A 26,416-nucleotide genomic window follows, 5' to 3' on the forward strand; every position below is an offset into this window, starting at 1 on the left:
ATGAATAGAAATGTTACAACAAGAACAGAAGTCTTGTGTTTTCCCTTCATCATGCATCATCCATTTTAATTAGAAGAAAGGGTAGTGAGCACAGTGACAAGAGTGTGGAATTAAAATCATTAATTGATGTCAAGCTGAAGAGAGGCTGCTAACATGAATTTAGTGACAGCAGGAAGGAAATTAACCTTATTACTTTATTTAGAGCATTCATTTATTTAATTTTTTTGGTCTATGCAAATCAAAAGTGCTTTATTTATGACAATGGCAAAGGACAAATAATTCATTAAAATGTGAATATTCATTATTTTAGAGCAGTGACTCTTACAAGTCCCACACTGTTTTTAAAACATCTGTTAAAGTTGGGAGACATGTATTCTAATGTGATTAGACTTTTATTTGCAGTCCAAATCTTACATTTTCTAAATTAGTAGGTGGTAATACCTATAGTAAATGGTTTGGTTCAGGTGCAATATATGCTTTAAAAATCCCTAATGCAGAAATGCATCAAATGATACTTAATTTTACCTTAAAACTGATGGTAACAAACTGGTTAACAAAACACCTTTTTTATAATTTTGCATATGCTGGTGACAGGCGTAACTATTTTGTCAGTGAAAGTTTGGTCACAGAAAAGCTCATGAAAACTTACTCTTGAAAGGACAGTAGCAGCCTCCTTGCAGATAATGTGTGACCCACGAGGTCATGATGAAAGGAGAATGGGACTGTTGTCTTCGAAAGGCCATCTGCAGCTATTCAAATATCAGATGGAGTCAGGATTTCAATGGCAGGATGCTGTCCTGGTGTTTTTTCCAGAATTCCCTTAAAATCTTTACTGGGAAATCTACATTTTGTTTCTCCTGAACATAGATCTTGCAGTCTAGAAAAAAATAGATTTGGAGGCAGGAATTCTGTTGACTATGAAAACAAATTGGTATTTCACCCCTTGGTATTTTTAATAGATGTAGTTATCATATTGATACATTTTCCTGAATCCTAGTCAGCATACAACCTCTTGCGCTTTACTCAAGATTGCCCCAGATACTCCCATTTGTTGGCCATGGAAAAGGGATCTTTGTATCTTGCGATCCAGCTTAGTTCTCAGTTATTGCCTTTTAACCTCCAGTGCTAATCATCCTTACAAAATATAGTAACTGACAGCTGGCATTGTTATTTCAAATTGGATTTAGGAAGCGGTAATATTCAGTGCTGTAATGGGGCAGTTAGGCAGTAGTTATTTGACTGGTGTATTTACATCAATGCTTCATATATTATATATACACCTTCGATACTTTCAGAACATATATTTCTTTGCAATCTTAGTGACTCACACATATGGATCGTGAACCCTCTAGAACTGAGCACATTTTCACTGGGAGCCCGCTCTACTTTTCATAGGCCCCAGAATCATAAGCAACATCTCTTGGCAGGCATATCTATGTGGGAAAGTTTTCCTAAAATTAGGAATTCCAGGAATTGTTCATTTTAATTGTTTGTCACACTAGTAAAGTTGTCTTCCTGAACTTAGTGTTCTCCAGATATTTTGGATTTCAAAATCCACCAGCCAACAATGCTAGTTGTAGTAGAAAGCTTCTGGAAGACACTAGGTTGAGAAAGGCAGAAGTAAAGCTATCACTTCAAAGGGTCATGTATCAAAGGAGTTGGCTGGGATTATTTGTCTAGGTCCAAGGTGGGCAACTTGTGGCCCAGCAGATGTTCTGCCTACAAATCGTACCATTCCTCACCTATATGCTGACTAGGACTGATGGGTTATGACCCATCAGCCCAAGTGGTGCTTATACAGTGGGAGGAGACAAGTTGCCCACTTCTAGCCTAAGTGATATACATAAAAGTTTGAGAAAAATTAATAAGAATTTTGAACAAGCAAAAGATTTCTCCTCTCTTTTGCTCGCTCTCTTTTAACCCCAAATAGATAAAACTTACTATGTAGGTGGGGTAGCTGCAATGGGATACTAGCAATAGGATTCAACTTTTCACAACTTTAATATTGGAACAATGCATGAAGGAGTAGCTCTGCACTGTAGATGGAGATGCTTATAATTATTCCTTTTGAGAGGTTTTGGCAGCCTGCTGTGAACAGCAAACTCTGATCCACCAGGATACCGTATGTCATCCTAAAGAGGAACATGATAAATTACTTGTTTGTGTAGCATGCAGAGGTAGGTATGAGCTACATTTCCCACTGGAATCAAATTTCAATCACACTGATACCCGGCACATACCCACACCTTTGTCAGTCACTCCAGGTTTGTGATTATTCTCCCATTCTCCATCTCTTGCTCAAGGGCTTTCCAAGACACCTTTGCATACCACCCCTACTGACCTGCTCTGCTCATTGATACTTCTGCCAATGCCTTGATGACAGAATACAATCAAACAGCCCAGCAGTAAATTTAGCCAATGAGTGAATCACAATTAAATGCTAAGCTTGGAGAAAGAATGTGGAAAGCACAGTTGCTCAATGGCCAGCCATGGTCACCATACCAAAGTCAGGCTACTTCTCAGGCCACACTTAGCACCTTGTAAGCTGTTTCACCCAAATGGATAATATCTTGTCCACTTTCCTAGATTGATGATACAGAAAAAAACCAAGCTCGTTCAATCTTCTAAGACCCATATCTCAGTTATCTTAAGGTTTGGGGTAACATAGGTTTATAAATTCTGAGACTTAAATCAGCCTTCCCTAACCTGAATCCCTCCAGATGTGCCGGCATGCTCATTGCAAGTGATGGGAATTGTAGTCCAGGTTAGGAAGGCTGATCAAAAACGTTAAAATGCAAGGCCCACCAATGCAGCTGTCTCCTCATCTCTGCTAATAGGACCCTTTTGATGCCAAATCCCTATTTAAGCATGATTCATTCCAAAATGCAATTTATTAGAACTGAGGTGTTCTTACTGCTATTGAATTGAACAGTACCAGAAAACCAATCAAATCCTCCAACCTGCATTACAGGAGTCCAATACTTTGTGAATAAAAGCACTTAAATATCATGTTTACTCTAATTTTTAAAGACAGTAGCAATTATGTGAGTAATCAAAATGACAGCAGAGAGTGACTTCTCAATATGTGTCCCTGGCTTGCATTATTAGTCAAGCTGTAACAGGCAGTTGTAAAGTCTTTACACACCCAATCATTAAGGTACTGTTTCCATGCTTTTACGCTGATTATATATTTTCCCCTACAAAAATGCAGTAGCAGTAATTTTGTACTGCTATCCTATATAGCATCACATGTAAATGCTGCCCAGTTTACCTGTATGAGCCCTGATACCATCTGAATTCTTATACTTGGACCTGATTTGTATTCCAGCAGCACTTAGAATAGAACTCTAACTGCTCGAAGCAGGGCCTTTGTAGTGATTGCCCCATGGCAGTCTTTCCTCAAAGGTCTACTTACCTCCTTGATTTCCAAACGGGATCAGCATTGAACAGTAGAAGTATGTTAAGTGTGCACACGACCTGGAGCCAACAATGTTTGAAACCCATTCTGTGTAAACAAGAGAGGTGAGTGGACTGGCTGGTCTTTCACATGCACAGTTCGTAGTTTTGGTATCCTGTGAAAGCCCTACCCGTGGAACCCACTTTGCAAAACTTTGCAGTGACCTAAAGACTTAGAGAAGAAATGTGACCACCTCAGTGAGTGTAAATTAACCCTCACCCCCATGAGCATAAAATCAAACTGGAACCAATCAGCAGTTTTCTCTAGCCATGGTTCTCTCTACATGGTTTTCTCTGGCTAGTCTTTTTCCAGAAATTGTGCTAAACAGCTTCCTTGTATCTTAACCTCATAGCTGAAGTTATGTCTGCGCACACTGTCTCTCATTCTCTTCCCGAATGTGGTAATATGGTGTAGGCCTATTTCCTTGGAGAGACCTTAAAGCACAAAGCTCTCCAAAATTAAAAGTTTTTGCAAGAATAATATTGCTTACTGCATCTATGTGAGCAAAGTGGAATGTGTAATTAATAGGGAAATGCAACCAAATCTGCCTTGGGAGGTATTAGTGGCAGAACCCTTGGCTTGCATGCAGAAGGCTCCCAGTTTGATCCTTGAACGCTCCAGTTTATGGCATTTAGGCAGGGAAAGATACAAAAGACCTTTTCCTGGGAACATGGAAAAGGTCAATCACATTAGGCAATACAAGGCTGGATGGAAGAATAGTCTGAGCTGGTATAAGGCAGCTTCCTGTGTTCCCATGTAGGGGTCCCTGACCAAAGTAACTATATTTACACTTGTAAATATGTCCTTGTCAGGTCCTCATTTTAAATGTGGGCATGCATATTTTAAGCATGAACCTCAAAAGGGAAAGGCCCTTAGTTGCTGAAAAGGAATCGCCAACATTTCTAGACATCACATCATCTTCTGTATTAAACATAATCTAAATTGCATTCCAATATCTGCTGTACATAATTCGCAAGAGAATTGTGGTTTCAGTATGCAAACATACTATTTATTAATTATAGGTAAAACTCAAACAGATGATAATATTGTCAATGGATGAGTGAAATTCTATCCTCACTGAGTCAATGGGAAGTGTTCTATTGATTTAAATAAGGTTGGCTTTTATCCTGCTGAATCCTTTATAGAAACTATTGAGTAGGACTGTAAGCAACTGTGGATGTTTGAAGGGCAGAGTGAAATTAAATATAAAATAACACCTCTACACTTTGCTTTAAGTGGCCAGAAGATACTAGAATCAGTGAACTGCACTTGTGACACCATTACTGAAGGAACTGCATCACCATCCAAACATCAATTATTGATAACTGTCATGCGCACCAGACTGAAATGCCTCTAGCAGGCTGCATCTACCCAAGGCAGGGCAAGGGGTTGTGACAGTATTTAAGACAATAAATTTTGCCTTCTTTAGAAAACAGGTTGTGTATCCAGAGTAAAGGAGTTTCTGGGCTAAAATAAGAACATAATAAAATTATTTGTAAAATAAAATGTATTAATTATATTAATAATAAAATTAGCATTACTTATTGTTAGTTACGGCATCTCTGTGTCCCCCGAAAGCCAACACTTTCTGGACCAGTCTACAAAAGAGTAAAGCTTTAAAATACAAAAGAAAGCACAATATAAAAACCATTTTCAAAACCCTGAGGATAAAAATCCAAGAATCAGTTAAAGCCATGGCATATACTGTCAGATCCCTGGGTGGAAAGGAGAGGTGAAGGAAGAGCAATGTGGTCACCAGGTGGACTTCAGTAGGGACAGCATTTCACAATTGGAGGGTCACTGCTGAGAAGACCCTCTTCTTTGTTGTCATCCACCAACCTTGTCTCAGAAAGAAAAGCCTCAGATGACAACTGTAGTGTACAAGTACTTGCATACTCAAAAAGATGCTCCAGCAAGGCATGCAAGGCTTTATAGGACAAAACCAGCACCTTACACATGGCTTCAAAATCTACAGGCAACCAGTGCAAGCAGGCCTGAATGGATATGTTCAGAATCTGTTAGAATTTCTGGTCCTGGGAGCTTCCACACCATCTTCAAGGGCAGCCACATGTAAACTGCATTGTAGTAACCTCATTTGGAGCTCACTGGAGCATGGGCTACTGTAGCCAGCTTATCCATATCTACAGAGGGCAAAGCTGGGCCACCAGCTGAAGCTAGTAGAAGGGCACTGAGGCCGCCTAAACTTGCAGTAACCAAGATGAGTCCAGGAAAAACCCCCAGCTATGAACCTGCTCCTTTCGAATGGAGTGCAATCCCATGAAGAACTGATTTGATCATCTTCCATCTGCTCAGAAGAACCACTCACTACAGTATCTTGGTCCTGTCTCGACTGAACTTCAGTTTATCAGCCTTCATTCAGTCCACTGTTGCAGCCAGCCACCAGTGTAAGCTCATCCACCCTGACGATGATCAAAGGGAGAAATAGAGCAGTGTATCAGCAGCAGCAGCATAAATAAATAAATAAAAGATTCTAGTTTGCCTTCTGTATTCAGTGCTCCCAGTTTTGTTGCTTAATGTTCAAATAGCTCCTGTCACGCTCATTTTAATGCATGTAGCTAGTAAAGTGTTAGTTGCATTTTTGGTGCTCATTATTATACATTCAAAAGTTCTCTCTGGTCATTTTCCCCCATCAAGATTTCTAACAGGTAATGAAGTATTGAGGCATGTCAGTTTAGAGTTTGGTGTTTAAGATATTTAGCTATATGATGTACTTCCTTATGAGTAGAAGTGTTTTTACTCCATACCTTCAAACGTATTTCTAGCCTTATTTCTCATTTCCAGAATTCAAGCCAAGACTCGAGAATTTCGTGAGAGACAAGCTCGGGAACGAGATTATGCTGAAATCCAAGATTTAAACAGGACTTTTGGATATGATGGTGACACAATGTATGCCAGAATTCCTTCATATAATTCCCCCACAAACAGTGACACAATGAACAATAGACCACAGAGCCCAAGGGAAGGACCGACTGCTGAAGCATTATATGCCCAAGTAAAGAAAGCAAGCAGTTCAAAGTCTTCACCTGCAGACAGGTAGGCTGTAGACTTCAGTCAATATTCTGCTTCCAATGTCTGGTTTGCAATTTATTTATTTATTTGATTGGAAAAGGTGACTGTTCATCAACTGGAAAGGCAGAGCTGCATTTTATTAATGGCTTTTTAAAAGCCTTTGTAGAGAAAAATATTGAATTCACACAAATCAAGTCATAATGGAATGAGCAGGACAATCTTTTCAGATGATTCTAACACAATTCATCATCTTCTGGAAATGCTTTCAGTCCCAAATTGCACTGTTTAGTATAATTCAAATTAAAGTCACACTTGGAACAGCCTATGCTGGTTCAATTATCAGCAGTCCTAGTAATTCGTTGTGGTGTTTGTGGGCAGTATCTGCAGGGGATTTTCTGGACCTGTGCCTGGGGCTCATTTTCAATGTTCTTGTTTTTCTAAGTGGGGAAGAAAGAAGAATCCTTTAAGACACTTTTTCCTGACCCCTGTCTGTCTGTCTATAATTTGTTTAACTGCTTCATGTAAATCCATGAAAAAAGGTAACAGTCTAACATTTTAATTTTGAAGGTTTAGGAAGGACAACCTGAGCCAAACACCTCTCTTAGTGTTCTGCTTTCCTACCTTAATAAGAGCAAATAAAATGGACTAATTTTCTATACATATGTGTAAGTGTGCATGAGCCTTATTTAGATCAAAACCAACTGCTCCTGGAGTGGTTAAACATTTTCTTTCCCCCTTGTTTTGTTTTGTATAGTTTTGTTTGTACAAAAAGTCATTATGATTGGAAGCCGCCCCGAGGTTTATGCGAAAGGGGTGGCATATAAGTTGTTTAAATAAATAAATAAATTATCATGTCCAGTGGAGTAGTAAAAAAAAAACCCCCTTTTTGAAGATGTTTTTTAAAAACCCTCTCTGGTTGATGTATGTGTGTGTCTAGGTAGAGCTGGAATGTCATAAAATGGCTGGAAGGCGAAGAATTCACCTTCCTCTCCTTTGGGCTATGTGCACTTCCACAAAGATAACAAAATCTAGCATGCACAGTTCTACCATATTGACTAGACAAAATGTTTACTTTGGCCCTGAAAGTGTCTTCTTAATATCATTGACAGCGACTGCTGCAGAACGGGTGGTAGACCCTGATTTAGTTAAGATGCAGGTCGACTCCAGGCACCCTGGAATGAAAATTATTAATTTTCTAGAATTATTCATGATTCATCTAGGCCTATTTGGATCAGGCTTCACGGCTGATTTTGTTCTACAGAGCTGGGGGGGTGTTCTTTGGGTAGAAGTCCCATCATCTCTGACCAGTGGCCATACTGGAGTGGAGTCCAACAACATCTTGAAGGCCACTGGTTCCTGACCTTTAATGTAGAAGAACCCACTGAGATTGGCCATAGCGCAGTGACAGAATCCATACTTGACATACAGGTTCATTCCAGGTATATCCAGCTCAAGGCAGCAGTGCTAGGAAGGATCCTACGCCTGACAGCTTGGAAAGTTTCCAGAGCTGTCTATATGGAGGACCAATGGTCTGAGAAGGTGAGTTCATATTTATGGATGAAAGGCTGTGACAATCTGGACACCTGGCTTTACACTGCCTTTGGTCTTAGAAGGGCAAATGCTTTGCTTGTTCATTATTCTAAATATTGCATAGGTAGGACCAGTCTGGCTCCAGTTTTGTTTTTAAGTCCAAGGCTGTTGTTGCATCTCCCAGACAGACCCAGAATTGCTCTTATTGCCTTGCTTTGCCAGGAGATGATCTTGTGCAATTATTGTGTGGCACCATGCGTTAGAGTTGTGTGTAATGCCTAGGAAAAGGTCATTTAGATCAAAGGTTGCTTTGCAAGTTTGTCTCTGCACAAAACTATCAGGAGACCTGTACTGAGTATTGGTTTGCTGTTGTTGAGAAACTTGTGTCTTGTCTAAGTTTTCAAGGTTGTTATTGTGACTGTGTAGGAAGTAGCAAGAAGCATGGAAAAATTAGCTTCCAGTGTGAAGAATTTTTAGCTTTTGTTAAAACTGTGTTAATTTCCTTAGAGCCCCCGCCCCCCATAAGCTTATATAACAATCATTTAATTCCTGTCAAGCAATTTCCAGTAGAACATAACCAAATTCCCATGGGATACCATTTAGAAAAATGAAAAATAAGTTACTTTATCTTGCAAACAAAAATGGGTTCATTCATCCAGGCATTTCTGATGGAACCTTGCCATTGTTTTTCAGAGGGTTGATAATAAATTTAGTTTCAGATTAGTTAGTGGTCACCACTGTATTAATCAAAGATGTATTCTAACATTTCCACAGCTTGTCTGGGAATACCAAGCTGTGTTTTTCTCAAATGGTAAACTTTTCCTCTCCAGCATCTCACACACACACACACACACACACACACACAGAGAGAGAGAGAGAGAGAGAGAGAGAGAGAGAGCGCACGTGCGCGCGCTAGACGGAGTTTATAATTGGTTTATTTTCCTCTTCCATACAAAATGGTGTCTTGGGAATTGCATTCCTGTAGCAAAGGCTTTTAGCCAAGCTAAAAAGCCTGTTGCTAGTATGTTTTACATCATATGCAAGAAAACACAAACCATTGATCAATACTGGCTTTGTGCGTGTGTATGCATGTGTGTGTTTGTATTTTCGCTGTGGACAGCAATGATGCTATATAGCCGCTTTTGTGTTGTGATAGAAAGAGGGAGCAGTGGTGGGAAGGGGTGAGGGGAAGGCAGAACGCCATGGCCTACCATCCAGAGAGTTGCCCCCCCCCCATGAAAAGACAGCTGCTAATGGATATTTCCTGGCTGTCGCCATGCCATCACTTTCTCCCAGGCAAGCATTGTCCTCAAATGTAATTGAAATGAAATGGGCACTGTGCTGCTGTAAACCTAAATAGCTTCAAAATAGTAGACTAGATTCCCCCAACTTGCTGTGGACAGTTTAATGGAAGCGTAAATACCATAATCATATGCTTTTTGTATTCATTTTGCCGTTAAAAATATCCATCAAAAAAAGAAGAAACCTCTGTGAACTGATTCCCGTTCCACTAAAAGTAGAATCAAATTATGTCACAGGAATATTAGGTGGAAGGTATTTTGGCCAAGGTAGATGAAGAGGGGAGAAAATTCATCTTATCCTTTGCTTAGTTTATTAAAACAACAATGTGTGAATACAGCTTGTTAGAAGAAACTCACACATGATACTTACAAGCTGTCCCAGAAAAGCAATTAGCCATTTTATTTGCTGCTAAGTTTTGTTTATCTAGAGGCATTTTACTCTTATAATATTTTTAAGAAATTTATTTTTAAATATTATTTTTAAGTGAAAGAGAATAGAAACCCGCTCTCTAAAACTGCTGTATAAAACTCCCACTTTATATAATACTCGAAACCGTATTTTACTTGAGCTGTAAAATATTATATGGCAATATTAGGGTAAATATTTCTTTAAAATGGAAAAGCAAGATACTTGACTATTATATTAAACTTCATTATTTGCAATGTCAGTCATGTGAATGATCTTTAAAGTCTGAGGTACCCACTCATTGCATATAAATCTAAGTTTTCTGCCAAAACTAAAATAGATGGTGAGATATGAGTTATTACTCAGGATAACACTTTCTGCAAGTGCTAAAAATTTATTTCTTTTTCTCTTAAATAGAGAGTTATGACAGTTTTTGAGCTGCAATGAGGTACTGTCTTGGGAAGGCTGTGGTAAAGTGAAAGGTCACAGTTTTATTACTACTCCGACCGCAGTGCATTCTGGGCTGAACTGCTTTGTCTAAATCTTCAGATTTATTAATGTTTTTTTCTTCACTGCAGTAACTCATAGGTCCCAAAATGGGCAAGCTTGCTTATGTTGAGTTGTGCCTCATTCAATAAGTTAGTTCCACTGAGATCAGTTTTAATGGGGCTGCTTGAACGAGTGTTTTCACTCAAGAATAAAGTCATGTGAGGTTGCCGTATGCAGAATTTGCCTCCAGGCCAAAGTAGTAAATGCAGCTACCGGTGGCTTCAAGGAGAGCTAGGCCACCTCGCTTTTTGTAGAAATGGATCCATGCATTGCTTCTCTCAAAAATTTTTCAAGGCACAAAAAGGCTGCTGAAGCAACTCGCTCTCTCCCCTCCCATCACTAACTAATGGTAATGACAGCCTTGCACTTGAACGTGCCTTCTGGTACGTATGGGTAGTGTGAATACTACCTTTTCTGTCCTAAGACTAGGGTACTCAGTGCTAAAGAAAAGAACTTGTGGCCATGCATTTCAAAAGCAAGAACCCTAGACAGCAAAGGCCTACAACTTGCACCATGCAGCAAGGTTAGCTGAAGCAGTTGGCAAGACTTTTGTGTGTGTGCGTGACCTTAATGTACATAGGATTGCACCCTAAATGTCTGAAATGTGATTTATCTCAAAATACACATTCATAGATGCATTTTGAGAGAGTTTTTCAGCAGACCCAAAGCCTCTTTCAGTCTAGTCCTAATTGTCATTGTGCTTCACCCACAAAGAGCAAAACAGCTTTTCTTGTACTGTTTAATTCACATGCTCATTTAGGATTCATAGCTCTAGGACCTCATGCAGCCATTGGTCCTATTTCAAAAGGCCTCTGCAAACAATTCAAATTTCTGAAATGATTCGGCATCAGCAAGCAGCCAGTGGTCCCTGACAGATCACACCAAGGGTATGTACTCTTCTGTGGGGGTGCTGGGGGAGTGATCCCCAACTTCTGAGTGTTTAGAGAACTTCACATAACATTCTAATACCTAGCACAGCTTTGTAAGGTAGGTTGTTAACACTAGTCCCACACTGCAGCTGGGAGAAAGGTTTAGAGCGAATCGAAGACTGTCGGGCCAGTTCATGGCAGAAGCAAGATTTGAGCCGGGCACTGTCTGATTTGTAGTTCTGCCTCTTAGCCACTTCAACACTGTTCACATTAGGAACTGGCCACATCTCAGCACTGAAGAGACACTTTAAATTTATTGATTTTACTTCAATGCATGCTAAGTCAGATTAAATCATTTCCTCGCAGTAAATTCTTGGAAGCCCTTTTAAAAAGGCTGGGTTGGTCTTTGCTATGGCACAGGCCAGTAGATTTGGTCTTAGCTTACTACCTGTCCCTCCTGCTAACATGGATGCAATAAAAATCTGTTTTTAATATAAATTCATGAGGATTTATGCAGAGCCCCTTTTTGAGGTATATTTGCTGTGACTCTATCCAGTGTTTGGGTTATGACTTTGCAGGTGTCGTAGAGAGGGACTCATAAAGGGGTTTATTTAAATATTCCCAAGTCTCTGTAGCAAGACTAAGAGCTGATATGGTTATGATTTTTTTTCCTTGCTTCCTTTATTTCCTTAATGAAGTTGTTTTATAATCAAAGGACTGTTTATTTGTTAAAGCACAGTTCTCTAAGACACACTATAAATGGGAGAATGTTTGGAAGGATAAAAAAGGCATGGTCTTCCTTTAGCAGGTTGCAAAACAGGAAGAGACTGAAAGGCCCACCCAACGGCTCACCATATAGATGAAGTAATTGAAGGTCACAACAATCATGCTTTATTATGAGCTAGAAATAGCTCAGTTCAAGTAAATGTTTTACTTAAGTGTAACTGCTGCCAATAGCAAACCAAAATGGTTCTTAAAAGAAGGTACAGCCTCCGGCACAGACTTATATCTTGCCTTCCAGTCCCTCTGTAAGAGCCGGGGGGGGGGGGGGGGGAAGGGAGGGGGGGGGGGTTTCCCCTTTTGCCCCCCCCCCCCCAGTTAAAATACAAAGAGCAGCTAGATAGGCTCTAGGTGACTTACTTTTTAAGTTGGAGACTGGAGGATCCATAGGATATTGGGTGTTTCGGGCTCTCCTTGTACTTCCCCTTCCCTGCCCAACCACATGCTTTCTTTCCCCCTCTGGGATTTCTCTCAGGAGACCATAGTTGTAACCATGTAAGAGAAACTTTCCAGGGTGGCTGCAGAGGGAAGACACATGATGGCATCTTCTTCTCCAGCTGGCATAAAATTGCTCTCCCCTTTTCAGAGTGAGCCAGACCTTGCCTCTCTGCATTGGTGCAATGCGTGTTATTTATTGGTGATATTTATATCGGGCCTTTTTTCCTGCAAGGAGCCAAAGGCAGCTTACATGGTCTCCACTCCTCCTCCCGTTTATCCTCACAACAACCAGGTTGGAAGGCTGAGAAGGGAAAGGAAGGCTGAGAAGCAGTGAATGGCCTGATGTTGTGCGGGAAGCTTTGTGGCTGTAAGCCATTCATGTAATGTTACCATCTGTATGAAGAAATAGAAGGGTAAGACACGTTATTGCCAGAAAAGAAAAGATGAAAGCTGCTTTTGCTGCCCTCATGTTAACAGATGCAACATGTCAATGCAACTTGTTAATACGGGAAAACTTTATCATCTGAAAAACACAGTCTGAGGTACAAACAAGCGCATTGTTGCCAAATTGTTGCCATTGTTATTTCAAGTTAACTGGGGGTGGATTTAAAAGCATGCTAGCAAATGTGTTCGTGCACAGGTATCCATTGAATTAAAATGGAAATGTGGGATTTCTGAGAGCAAAGAATGTAAATATGAGAATTCTGTTCCAGCAAAGTATTATTGTTTTTAACACCACCTTATCTTTGTGATATGCTTCATCTTTAGCTGCGGCTCTACTTTTTTGCTTATCCTTACAAACCTCCCAGGACTCCATTCCCTCATGGGTGGCACTTCCATGTGGTTGCACAGCAGATATATTCCTGTTTCTGTGTCCGGGTATCAGTTACAAGCCTTTCTAGCTCTTAGCATTACCTTATAATGGTAAGCTCTCTTTGAAATAATTGTTCCTACTATCATAGAAGCTATCACAGAATCATACAGTTGGAAGGGGCCTGGCAGGCCATCAGGTCCAACCACCTGCTCAATGCAGGACTCAAGTCACCCATCCAGATTTCAGTCCAACCCAGCCCTGCTTAGCTTCCAAGATTAGGTAGGATCTGTAACATAAATAAAGAATGCAATGTTGTTGTTTTTCAAATGGGCATAGCTTATGGATGCATTTTACCATTCATCATTGGTTGCATCAGATAATGAATAAGTGATGCCTATCTTACAGTATTTTCAATGGCCATAGCTTACAACACAGTTACCATTTATGTTGGACTTTATTAGATTTGTTTGCTTGATCCATTTATATCCCAGTTACTCCATCCTTTAGCTGAACTGATACATTAAATGTCATGCCATATCTACATATGGCATTGGATGGTTATATAATAAATTAAAACTATACTCCAAATTCTATTTGTTTCAGAAATAACAAATGGATAACGAGAAAATGTTTCCCATGCCTGGTTTTCATGTATAATATTAAAGAGCAGAGCATCCTGGTATTATACATGTATCTAGCCAATCATTAGATCCCTTTAATTGACATGTCTGTTCCCGCCTCCATGGCTAAATTGCTGTTGGTGCAGATCTCCTGCAAAACCACTCAAGTGACAAAGCTCCGTATGGGTTAACCCACCTTGCTTCACAACGTTAGCAACTCCTAGCTGCAGATCTCTTCCCAGACCTTTCATTGTCTGAGCTGAAAAAACAAACAGCTCCTTTTCATCCCACTTCCATGCCAAGTCAAGGTGTGTAATGCTCTCGAAAGGTCGAGTTATTTTGGTCTCTAAGGCAGAAAATTCCAGAAGTGCCTCTCACAATAACAATAAAATAACCAGCAAATATTTGCTCTTTTGTGACCCAAAATCATCTGCCTGATGGTACAGCCGTTCCTGCCTGGCTCCTTGAGAAGGCTGTCACTCTAGTGGTCTGTAGAGATGACAAGAGGCTAAGCTCATCAGACAGAAGCCTCCGAACATCCCCCAGTCGACATGAGCGCAACAGTGGAGGCAGTGGCAACTCAGGACAATGTGGGTAAAAGTAGCCTAAATCCATGGTTATATTACACGCACGACCCATTGCAAAAACAGATAAAGGCCTATCAAGAAAGGGATGAATGCATCTAAGCTGTGCTAATTAGTGAGATACAATTTAAAGGTTGCTGAAATCAGAAAGGCTTATTCATTTTTCATCAATAATCACTCTCCTTAATATTTCATCAAAACATGCTGATTTGCAGTCCAACTTCTAGTCTTTGATTCATTATGACTGCAGGCATAATTTAATCTTCTCCCACTCCCTTTTTTTCTCATTCAAAGATATCCACTTTCATCTCCATGACACTGTTAAGATGTTTTTAACATTCAGAGACCGCTAATTGATCTGACGTATTAAAAATGTACTTAAGGCTCAGACATCTGCTCAACAAAAGCAGTTCTTCCTGGAATTTTTGTTTGTTTGTTTGTTTGTCTTCAAGATTTTATTCCAGTCTACTTACTTGGACATAATGTGTAAGTTCTCTCACATATTTTGGGTTTCCCTGCATCCTTTGCTTTACAAAAATAAAGTTGCATACATAGGTGTGTAGTATATATAGAACTCCATGCACCCTGCAGTTTGCTGATTCAAGGTGACACAAGAACAACCGCTCAAAACCACATTTCGTGCGTAAAACTTGTTATCACTTGTTATTCATGGTGTTTCCAGAAGCCAAATAGAAAGATGTGGCTAAATTCCCCATAGAGTTCACAGTTTTAAATTAGATACCTTGGGAAGGATGTGTGAATAGAACAACATCGAAGACTAAACAAGAGTGAAAAGAATGGAAAGGACAAAGTGCTCAGGTTTCTCTGGTCATTTATTCCAGGGCCAGTGAACCAATTCATATGATCTGACTAGTCAATGTAACTAGATACTTACACAAAGGACTGCACTTTTTACCAAATTACTGGTGAACTTTGGTAGTTGATATGCACAACCAAAATTAGCCAGATTCTGACCCTTCAACATATGCATATACTGTTGCAAAAAAGTAAGTCAGGAGTCTGCCACTTGTTAGTGTATCACCTGTTATTGGAAATTCTCCTGTACGTGGCTAAAGATGTTCCACAAATTTGGTGCCCCGTAACTGTGGCTGGATTCTGTTTGGCATTAAGTATTATGTTCTGCTGCACTGAAGAAAGTGCACGACCAATCCAGATAGGTAGGAGCCATTGATCAATGGTGCAGCATATGTTCTGCAGGCAGGAGATCCAGGTTCAGTCCCTGACATCTCCAAGCAGGGCTGCAAAAGAAAACCACCTGAGATCCTGGAGAACCACTGCTAGTCAATGTCGAGAATTCTAGATAGATTGAGCTTTGGTCTGACAAAGATTAAGGCAGCTTTCTAGATTCTAAAGTTCTTGGTTGTGCCTGTTTCCTCACATTGGTTAATTCTATCCATATCAAAAGTTACTACAATTGTAGTTATATGCATGAATTAACCAAACCTGTGTGGTTTCAGCTGATTTCATAATTTTCTTTGTAGGAGGTGTAGGGACTTGATCCATTCCTCCAGCCTTCTAAGGTTGTTGACTCATTTTCTGATTTAGAAGTAAAAGGGGCTGAAATTCACAGCTTATTTGCCAGGGCTCTCAGACCTAGAAACCAGGCATGCAGTTGCTGAGAATCAGACAGCTTCAAGCTGTGTGGCAGAATCTAGTGTGCCAGCTGATATGGGAGTAGGCGGACCCAACACTGCTAGTCGTATCATAGACATCAGGTTGTGAGAATGGAGCAGTTGAGAAGCATAAGTTGCTCCAGGCACTTAGCCCATGAGCATCAGGGTTCACCTTGTTGTTGGGGGCAGCTCTCCTTTGTCTGAAAGGTAGCAGAGATATCCAGTTTAGAATCAGGTTCATATCGTTAGGTCACATTTCTGTAGTGCAGTGGTTTTCAGCCCCTCCACAACTAGGGACCAGCGAAAACAGGAAAACCACCTCGAGGACTGCTGAGGCAGAAACAAAAAGCATCATACGCATAATACAGTTTTCTGTGCATTAGTTTCCAAACCAATACCAAAAAAGAAAAAAAAATCTCCAAAACAACCAGAAACCAAACAACAACAAAATGCCAACAAAGAACAAAATACCAAAATCAGCGCAGCAGGGTGACCAGCTGGCTCCCACCGAGCTGTTTCTCACCTCCCTGGCCACCGGCACACTCCCTGCAAACATGATGCCAATTGAGGAAGAGGTGGTGGAGCACAGCCAGCCCCGGCACCAGTCTGTGGTGAGTGGGATGTAACCCTCCCACAGACCGGCAGGAAATTTCTGGTGGACCAGCACCAGTCCACAGACCAGTGCCTGAAAACCACTGTTCTAGTGGACAATATTCTAACATTGCTTGTTTATTTGCTTTTTAAATTTCTGCAATACTCTTCTTTTGTATCACAAAGCCAGCTTTAAACTTTTAGCTAGAACAGTTTTGTCTTGATCTGCTTGGAAGGAGAGAAATCCAGCCATGACATTGGAGTGGATAGGGAAGCAAGCTCCAAGGTATCTGTTGAAATGGTTGGGAAACTGCTGGGAAGAGCTGGATACAGCAAAAAAACATACGCATGGATGGTGTGAAGAGCAACCTTTATTTTCAGTGAAGGGCTTTTCTATTTCTATTTGTTTGTTTGTATTCAAATTTATAGGCCACTGAAGAGCCCTCTAAGGGCTGTCTGAATGGCTTATATACATATATAGTTCTCAATAAAAGAAGAGTAATGTTTTAGTGTAATTTTAACTAGCTTTTATGAAGCATGTGGGTCCTTGGATTCTTTGGAGAATGAAAAAATGAATTAGAACTGAAAAAGCTATTGATGGGAGGAGAACAACATAAGATAAAATCGTTGGTGTATTCAGCTTAATTAAAATTGTGGCATTGAATTAGCTTGGGCCACATTGTCAGATTTGCATTTCTATACTTTTTTGAGTCAATAGGAAACTATTAATATGGGTACACTGTAGTTGGGCTGACCCTGAAATGTCATGAAGCCGTTTCAGGTTCAGATTTGTGCATCTTTTCTGCATCATAATGCTGCGACGAGCTGCTAGGAAAAGAACTAGGAAACCACAAATCTATCCCATGTGGTGCTTCACATGAGCTATAGATCAGGTGTCCCAATGTTCCCGAGTGACTCCCCTTGGCCAAGATGCTGAAAATTTTATATCAACCTGGAACTTTGCCTGGACATCAATAATTTCCACTCTCAGCTCCTGTTAGATAAGCAAGGTAGGGAGATAGTAAGGAAAAATGTGCTGCCTGCCAACAGTCCAGCTCTGGAATACTGTACAACATTCTTCTTCATGAATGTTTTTCTTTGTTACAAAATGCAAGGTCCTCAAACATGTTTTGCCACCTGTAACAATTCAGACACCAACAGTTGCTGCATGTGATCTGGTATTCGTGTTTTTTCATTTGGTTTTGGGTTGTCGTTTTGCCAAATAAGAGTCATAATTTTTGCATGTAGACCTCCTGCTTTGCTCCTCTCGTGCTTTTCAGAAGCCTGTCACACTTGGCAAGCAGAATCGCTGCACACGTTCAGCATGCATGCCTCTACTTTAGAGCAGAGCCGTCCTTTTCAGTTTGTATGCATGACGATTCACCTCGAATCTCATTTGAATTTCAAAAAATGTCCTCTAAAGTCTTGCATAGATGGTCAGAGCTTAAATTGTTTGGCTTCCAAAGCCACATTGAACAGTTCATGGAGACTGAATTGCATTAACTGTCATTAGCTGTAGAATTTCTGATAGCGGTTAAAATTGCTGCAGTTTAAGGCATCAGAATTTAATAGGACAATAGGTAAAACCTAGGCAGGAATAATTTTGCTTCACTGGACCCTATTTTTTTCTTCTTGGTTCTTTAGCAGAGTCTCCACTGCCTTCATTATCTAAATAATGCCTCAGCTTCATAGACGAATACATAAATGCATGCCGTTCATTAGAAAAAAATGGATACAAATTCTTCATGTTCATTAAGTGAAGTAAACATGAGTATTAACTGAGTTTGGTACACCTGCATCAATACAACTATATAAAATATATAGCAGGAATGATTGAACTTTATGTAAATGATATGTAAATTATCTTATTTTATCCTATAACACCCATGCTTTACATAAAACACATGAACACAAAATGAATATAGGGGTTTCTGCCAATGTATGAGCAAGTAGGAAAATTTACCCACTTCAGATAATTACAGTACAGAATAATGTGCATATGTATTATTTGCTTATGTGTATCTCCAGAAGGACTAATCAGTAGATGGCTTTCAGCAAGGAATGCAGAAGGAAGGAAATGGAAGAACTTTCCTGGGGATATGGGTAACTCTGAAGTTTGATAGATCTCAGATGAGGTAGAGAGAAGAGAGGAATTTCATGCTGACCTTCCTGAGCACTGCTGCGATGGAGGATAAAAAAGAAGGAAGTCAATCAGTTATTACCCCGCCCCAAACCTCAAAGTCCTGCATGCATGAATGGTATGGAAAGCAGGTGCTTTGTGTAATGAACCATGAGATATTTGTGGTCTTTTGATCTTGGCTGCATGGCGCACCCACCTTTGACCTCTAAGAATTGCCTATGAGATGTAAACAAAGATATGTACAAACCTAGTAGATTATTCCTTGCTGCAACTAAACCTTTGATTGCCCCTGTCCGATTTTTTATTCAAGAAGAAATTGGGTAAGTAGATAATTATCAGAGTGGGAAGTCAGGGAATTACAGTAAATGCCTCTAAATATAGTAAACACCGAATACCTTGAAACTTCTAGCAAGAGTTGGGTATGAAAATTGTCACTAAAATAGCACAGATGCGTTTTGTACCAGTATCCATCAAAAGCAAACATTAAGCAGGGAAACAACACTACCAAGAATCTTGACCTCTAGCTATTTTATTCATAACATTTTCTGCACTAAAAAGTGCATTGTCCAATTTTACCTGTCCCTTACCTTGCACTTACCATTTATATGTGGGATTTCTTTCATATTTCAGTGCTACTCTAATATGCATCAAAATAAATTCTTAAAGAATCTTGTGGAAGCAAAACAAGTTTAATATTCTATTCTGCCCTTTGCAGTAATGTACACTGCCCAAAAAGATTCTTTAGAAGGTCGGAACCCCTCCTGAACAATATAGGATAAGATGCTGGAGGCTGAGAAGGGATGAGGAATGACTGAAATTGGGCAAATCGTTCTGATTTGGGGTGGCTCTTGCCTTCAGTTTCCAGCGCCCTATCCCACATTGTTCAGGGAAGCCCCCTGAGGGGTTTTTGTAGAGGAGGGTAACAGGTGCCCACAGAGAGATGAGAACCTTTTGGGAATATCCTTAATCTTTTAAAAAGTTATCCTCCCCTGCTCAGTGTAATAATTTTCTTGTAGAAATAACCTGGTTAGGAAAAGGATTTTAAGAATTGGCAATAAGTGTGCAATCCTATGCCTGTTTAGATAGAAAAAAGCCCTGTAACTCCTAGCGTACCCCAGCCAGGATGGCTGACTAATGAATGCTGGCTGCTGTGGCACTTTTCCTTTTATTTTCGTCTAAACATGCACAGGCTTGTGCCCTAAATGGTCTATAGAGCCAGTCTGTTCTTATTCTTAGTATCTCTTGACACATTAACTCATGCACACACATGCACACACAGATTCAATATATATATATAGATTATATATCTAGCACCTATTTGACCTCTTAATCAGTTTAACTTGTCTTTAATTTTAATTTGTATAATCTTTTTCATGACAGCTGTATAATTCAAAGCTGCCTCCTAGGAAGGATAAAAACATTCCAGAGGCCTCTTACATTGGATTTGCCAGTGCAAGGTTCCTGTAAGCAGGCGGCTTTATAGGTTACAAAGAAGCACGGGGATCAGGAAGTAATTTGTGCAGCTTCCATACTCCTCTGTAATGTTCAAAGTGAAACTGTCACAGCTTCTCTTCCTGCAATTTAGATGTGCATGCTGTTCTCTCATCTGGACTGCATACTGTGCGCTCGTAGGGAAGGTGCAAGGACTCCAAATTGGACATTACAGAGAAGTGCAGGAACAAGAAATGTGACGCATGCTGGGCAGCTTTGCACATCGTGACAGCTCATCCTGCAAATAAGCTATGTGTGGTGGGGCTGTTCTTGAAAGAAGATTGGGCTCCCTGTGGGTTGCCCCCTGCCGCCTTCCCCTTCCGTCCTCCTGTGGGTGTTGCAGAGTACCTTGTGGCAGGCCCCACCTTATCTGTCCCCCAACTTTGATTGCCAGTTCTCTTGAGCTTCTCGTGGCTAGTGCATTAGATAGTGCATTAGATATGTGGCTAGGGCATTAGAGGGCCTGCCACTGGTTTATCACTTCCCCCTGCCCTATGTAGTTCAAGAAGTTCACACAAATATGTTTGTACAGTTTTTTTTCTCTTTGAGTTGGCCTTGGGCAAGTGTGGAAGTACACACGTGGGCAGGTCCAGAATGAAAAGTCTTCAGCCTTACCTGGGGAATGCCAGGGGGAGGGTGCTGTCAAAGGATGGAGCAAGATTGACTTTTCACTTTGTTCTTGTCATGACAGCTGTCAAAAGACAAGTTGTCAGAAGTAATCACAGTCACAACTGAACTCTTCTCAGGAAATTGATTGGCCAATAGATCATCTCACTCGAGAGATCCTCTAGGTAAGGCACTTGTTTCTTTGTTTGGGGTGTCAGTCTCACTTTTTCACCATTTCCTGAGGCTCTAGGTGTTCAAGAAAGTATGAGCTGCTGCTCTTATGGAAACATGGACCTTTGACAACTAACTGTCAAAACTCTGCTTCCTTTTAAAAGCTTATACTCCTTGACATTCAAGGCAGAACTGGACAGTCGCCTGAGTGGCATGGTGTGACCTGGAGTCATGCACTAGCAGGGGGTTGGACCTGATGGCTATCCTGGCCCCTTTCAAACCTACTATTCTATGAATCTATGAATTTGCTCCTTCTCTTTTAAAGCCATCCAAAACTATAGCCATCGCTATGCCCTACAGCTGTGAATTGGATAGTGAAGTGTGAAGTTTGCACAGCATAAAGAAGTACTTCCTTTTTATTGTCCCAGGCCACCTGACAGTCAGCTTCATGGGATGACCCTGCATTCTATTATAAGACCCCAAACATTATTTTGTACGTCTCTAACATGTCTCCCTTACTTGCCTTTTTTGTAAGCCAAACAATCTCAGATGTATTATTACCTTTTCGCTCCAGCCCCTTTATTGTGAGTTGATGGAAAAGTGACATCACTATTGATGTAAGAACTATGTTTTCATAAAGCCCGATAGAGCTGAGATGTGAAGGAAAAGGATTGCCAAGTGTTTTGGACTTCAACTCCCAGAAGCCTGCCATCATGGCCCATAATCAGGAATGCTGGGAGTTGACATATAAAACATATGGATTTTTTTCTTTCTGCCCAGCCCTGCTGTAGAGTCTGCCAACTCAAGCTGTGGTCAGCGTAATATTTGCTCAGTGAAATCCATTGGGAAAGCTGCTTAAGCAACTTCATAATTCAGTTATGATTTGTTCTAATACTGCTGTGATTGCCTTTCATCTCCCTAGCAATATTCTGTTTGAGCATGATAAACAGACCCACAAGCTCTGCCTTGGTTTCCGAAGAGTTTGATAAGTTCTTCTGCAAAGGTGTAGACAGAGTGTTAGTTCCTAATGGAGTGGCAGAGTAGGATCAATACAGAGTTTGTGTAATACTTTGACTGATTTGGAAAAAAAGAGGAAAGTTGTATAAGTAAATGCCAATGTTGTACCAACTGCACTAGCTACCGCTTGAAGTCTGGGCCCAATTTAAAGTGTTAACTTTGAAGTACAAAGCACTGAACACTTAAGGGCCTGGATATCTGAAAGAATGTCTCCTTCCATATACACCAGCCTGAGCCTTAAGCACCCACGGAGGCTGTGCTTTGGGGGCCCTCTCCCAAAAGTTAGAAGCGTGGCTACCTGGAGAAGAACCTTTTCTACAGTAGCGCCCCAGTTAGAAACCTGCTTGCAAGACAGGTGCTCCTGGTGCTGACATTTATTTATTTCAGCATCAAGCCAGAACCTTTTTATTTATCTAGTATTTAAAGCTTGAAGTTGGATGATATTAAGATGGGATTTCACTACATATTTTTATATTGTATTTTAATGGTGTTGTTACCGCTGTGAGCTGCCTTGAGACCTATTCTGATATAGATGGGATATAAATGTTTTAAACCATGTGCATAATATGGAGAACTGTGAAGATGGATGTGCTATGCAGGAGAATATGGCAGTATCATTATGAGCATGCATCCCTCTGCCTGGACCTGAAATACCCAGGTCCAAAGCAAATACAAATATAGATGAGAAAGCCATGTGTGCTTTCATGTGTAGAGCAGCGGTGGGCAACTTCAGGTGTCTTGACCTACGATTCCCATCAAGCTGGCTAGGGCTGTTGGAAGTTGTATTCAAACACATCTAGAGGGCCACAAGTTGCCCACTACTAGAGCAGAGTACTGGGCTAGGACTGTCCTGGGTTCAAATGCCTGCTGAGCCATTAAACTTATTGGGTGACCTTGGGTTACTCATGAGTCACTCCTTCTCTGAATTATAAAAGGAAGGTTGTTACTGGGATAAAAAGTGTGTGTGGGGAGGGGCGATACATTGCTTTGCCTTTTTGGAGGGAAAAATGCACAATATCAATATAATAAAATGCAAATATACAATTTTTTCTCTGGTTTGAACATTTACTAGTGTCATCAACTAGCTCCAACTTTTAAACATAAAATTTTAATTTTTAAAAAAGTCAATGCTTTGTTGTGCCAGGAATTCATTGACTAAAGTTGCACGGGAGCAAAAATCGAAGCCAAGCATCTGATTCTTCTTCTGCCTTGGTTCCTTTCACTCAGAGCCATTTAAACAAGGATGACACAGCAGGACAAGCCATATAAGTTATTTAGATTCTTGCAGTTCAATCACATTTGTTGCACTGTGTCTATGAGGGTGTTACAAAAGTTGATTAAGAAAATTAATGATGAGAAACAAGTGGGAAGAGAGCAAGGCAGAAGGAGAGAAAATGAAGTCTGTGGAAGACGCTAATTGTGTAGAAGTCACAGAACACCTCTTAGTGCTGAGACCCCTCAGCTGTGAACCTTCTGAAGTTGATTTATTCTAAAACAAAATCGTAAAGCGAATGGTACCTCTGGTGATATGAAGCTCTTTGGGAACATATTTAACACAGACAGAATGAATTGAGACTTCACCCTTTTTTTTTTTTTTTTACATTTATTCACACAATTCTATCAGAATCCCAGAAGCAAAGAATGCAGAACATTAGAAAGGTCAGATTCTGGACACATCGAGGGTGGAGTGTTAGGAAACGGCCTATGTGTTAATGCATTGCTTTGTAGCATAGCTTTTCTTCTCTGAGGGTTTTGGTCTGCATTGCGTACAATTAAAACACTTAGAATCCTAGAGGAAAATGTAGGAGGGAGGAAATCTTTGCAGAACTGTGAGATAGCAAACTTTAAGAAAAATAAACAGGTTTGGAACTCAAAAGGGAAAATATTTTGACGCTATTGTCCCATTGAGGTTTCAGTGCTGTTCGCAGGCCACAGAGGAATCTTTGTGATTCTGAATGTTTAACCCTTTTTAAAGCACTAAAGGAAAATTGAACACTTCTTTGAGTTACTTTATTTCTATCAAAATTCCCTTGCTCTAGTTTCCCCGCACTGACAAAATAATTTTCCCCTTGGTTGTAAGGTCACCAGATGCCATTTCCTACTTAAGGGCTTTGTTTCTTTGTGCCTGCAGAATGCCACCTTGAGTGGACATCTCTGTGAGTTCATCCTTGGTTTTCCATGCCCCTGATGATCATATGAGGACTACATTTCATTAGGGAACAGGCTGATCCCTGTATGCACACATGCAACTGATTTCTAAGATTGCCTTCCATTTCTCCTGCTTTGCTCCTGACTGTTCTGCTCAGCTTCAACTCACTAACTAGGTTGCATGATAAGCTACCAAGGAGGATGGCTTAACTTGTCATCTGAACTCCGCAAGCTTCCCCAGTAGCCATGGCTTGTTCTTGAGTTTAACAAACTCTCCAGAGTTAAGCATGTAGCAGTGGGTTGCCACTTTAGCCAATGACAGCCATGCCCAAGCAGTGTCAGACTCCTCACACCTCTGTGGCCACCAGCCGAAAGGGTGGCAGCCATTGCTGCATTGGAAGTAATCCTTAGCCTGTGTAAAACAGATTTGGTAAATGAGAAATGTAGCAAAGTACTTTGCATTGAACTTACATGCTTTTAGACATTAATTAGTCTTTAGTGTTTGTTTGTGTTAGATCACACAAAATGTTGCTACACTTGGATGCCAAACAGCTCTGATGTCATTGTTTCTGTGGTTTGAATTTCAAACCTCATGATCTAGCCTCGTGAACCACCATCAATTAAGAGTGTTTGGTATTAGTCAGTGCAGTGAACAGATCTTCAGCTCTGGCCTGATCAAGAGAGAAGTAGTTTCTGCTTTCTGTGGTTCAGGCTCTTAGCTTTCTAACCTTCCAAATCGAACCACCAACTGTAGCCATGGATTTGATACGGAGTGTGCTGCAGTGGTTCATCGTCAGATGTAGACTGGAGAGATCCCGCTTCAAATCTCACCTCGCCTCAATCAGGGTAGCTAGGTCAGGGCAATAGCAGTCAGGTCTAAATCCACCGCACAGAGACCCTGCCCAGTGCTAGAAGATTAAATGTTTTGTAAGAAGATTTGGAGAACTCTAGCAAACAATTTTCAAAGAAAGCTGAAAATGGCAACCTAGTGTTCAACCTTAAAGCACAACAGTGTGAAGTACCTTCAGATTTTTACCTTATTGTAAATTCGGAATCTGAGTTTTAATGAATGCAAACACATGCTCACACGGTAGCACGTGTTTGTCCACCCAGTGGATTGCAAGCAGAACAAGGGTGCAAATGTGTGGCCCAGGGGTGACGTGCAACAGCCAAGCTATTTCTGGTGGTCCCACAAAATCCTGCTAGCCTCTACCACAGGAGCAGCATTGCCTGTCTTCTCTTGCCTCATTCTGGGAAGGAAATTCCTCACTTTATAGCCAATCTCTCACCATTGTGTTCTGGTGTATTAGTTAAAGTGTTAGACTGGAACTCAACATCTGTGTTCTAACCCCCCACTCAGTTAGGAAGGTTACTGGGTGATTTTGGGCCATCACTGATTGCAGCCAAACCTATAAAATAGAGGCAAGGATCACCATGTAAACCACCTTAATTTCTTTGCAAGAAGAAGACAGGCAGGGTATAAATGCAATGATGAAAAATATAATGCAAAAATGCCAGGATCATCACTTTTGCAGTTCCCTCCCTTCACCAGCATGTATGTGCAGGTATCCCCACCCCATCGTACATAGGTGTGTATCCACCCCATTCCAGTGTGTGCAGTTCCCAGAACCCCAATCCCCACATCGATTTTGGTCCTAAGGGTCCAATTCTCTATAACCCTGTTGTAGAGAAAGCCATCTCAGTAGTACTGGTCCTTTAATGGTGGGGAGGTGTGTTTGGGCTCATCAAATTGTAGGATGTATTGGTTTTATTGCATCTTTATATATGAAGAAATATAAAGCAGGGAGAAGGGACAAGTACTGCAGGATTTTTTTCCCCCAAAACTGGCCTTTTCTATATCACCAGGTGACGGTTCCATGGATATTAGATAGCTCCCTAAGACAGAATGTACCAGAAGTAATTTTATGCCAATATTCTCTGAAGTGACAAAGAGTTTCCTCAAAATAGAATCAGAAAAATGAGTGCTTTCTCTAGCAATCTCAAATTCTGCTCAGGCAGTATCGTTGCATCTATACCTCACTCACTGAAAAATATAGCATGAACCCTACTCATTATCCTCACAGAAACTAAAACCAGCTCAGTGATGAATGAATACTGAAGTGATTCATTCACTCAGATCTTTTAATGACCGCATCACTGATGCATTAGGACAAGCTTTGTATACAATGGTGTGTCAGTAGGTATATGATGATTAATGCAGCATGTTGGAATGGAAATTC

At 40.6% G+C, this 26,416-nt stretch overlaps 1 protein-coding gene across 5 annotated transcripts in view; it reads left to right on the plus strand.

The window, feature by feature from the left end:
- The window catches only part of PARD3 (par-3 family cell polarity regulator), a 592,893-nt gene that overhangs the window by 456,490 nt on the left and 109,987 nt on the right, over nt 1–26,416 (plus strand). For all 5 annotated transcript variants that reach the window (XM_044425071.1, XM_044425073.1, XM_044425074.1 and 2 more), the window contains one exon: nt 6,260–6,511. In XM_044425071.1, the coding sequence (XP_044281006.1) occupies nt 6,260–6,511 (252 nt within the window). The remainder of the gene's footprint in view (nt 1–6,259; nt 6,512–26,416) is intronic.

Source organism: Varanus komodoensis, unplaced genomic scaffold (genome assembly GCF_004798865.1).
Source record: "Varanus komodoensis strain SLA01 unplaced genomic scaffold, ASM479886v1 scaffold15, whole genome shotgun sequence".
NCBI classification, from domain to species: Eukaryota; Metazoa; Chordata; class Lepidosauria; order Squamata; family Varanidae; genus Varanus; species Varanus komodoensis.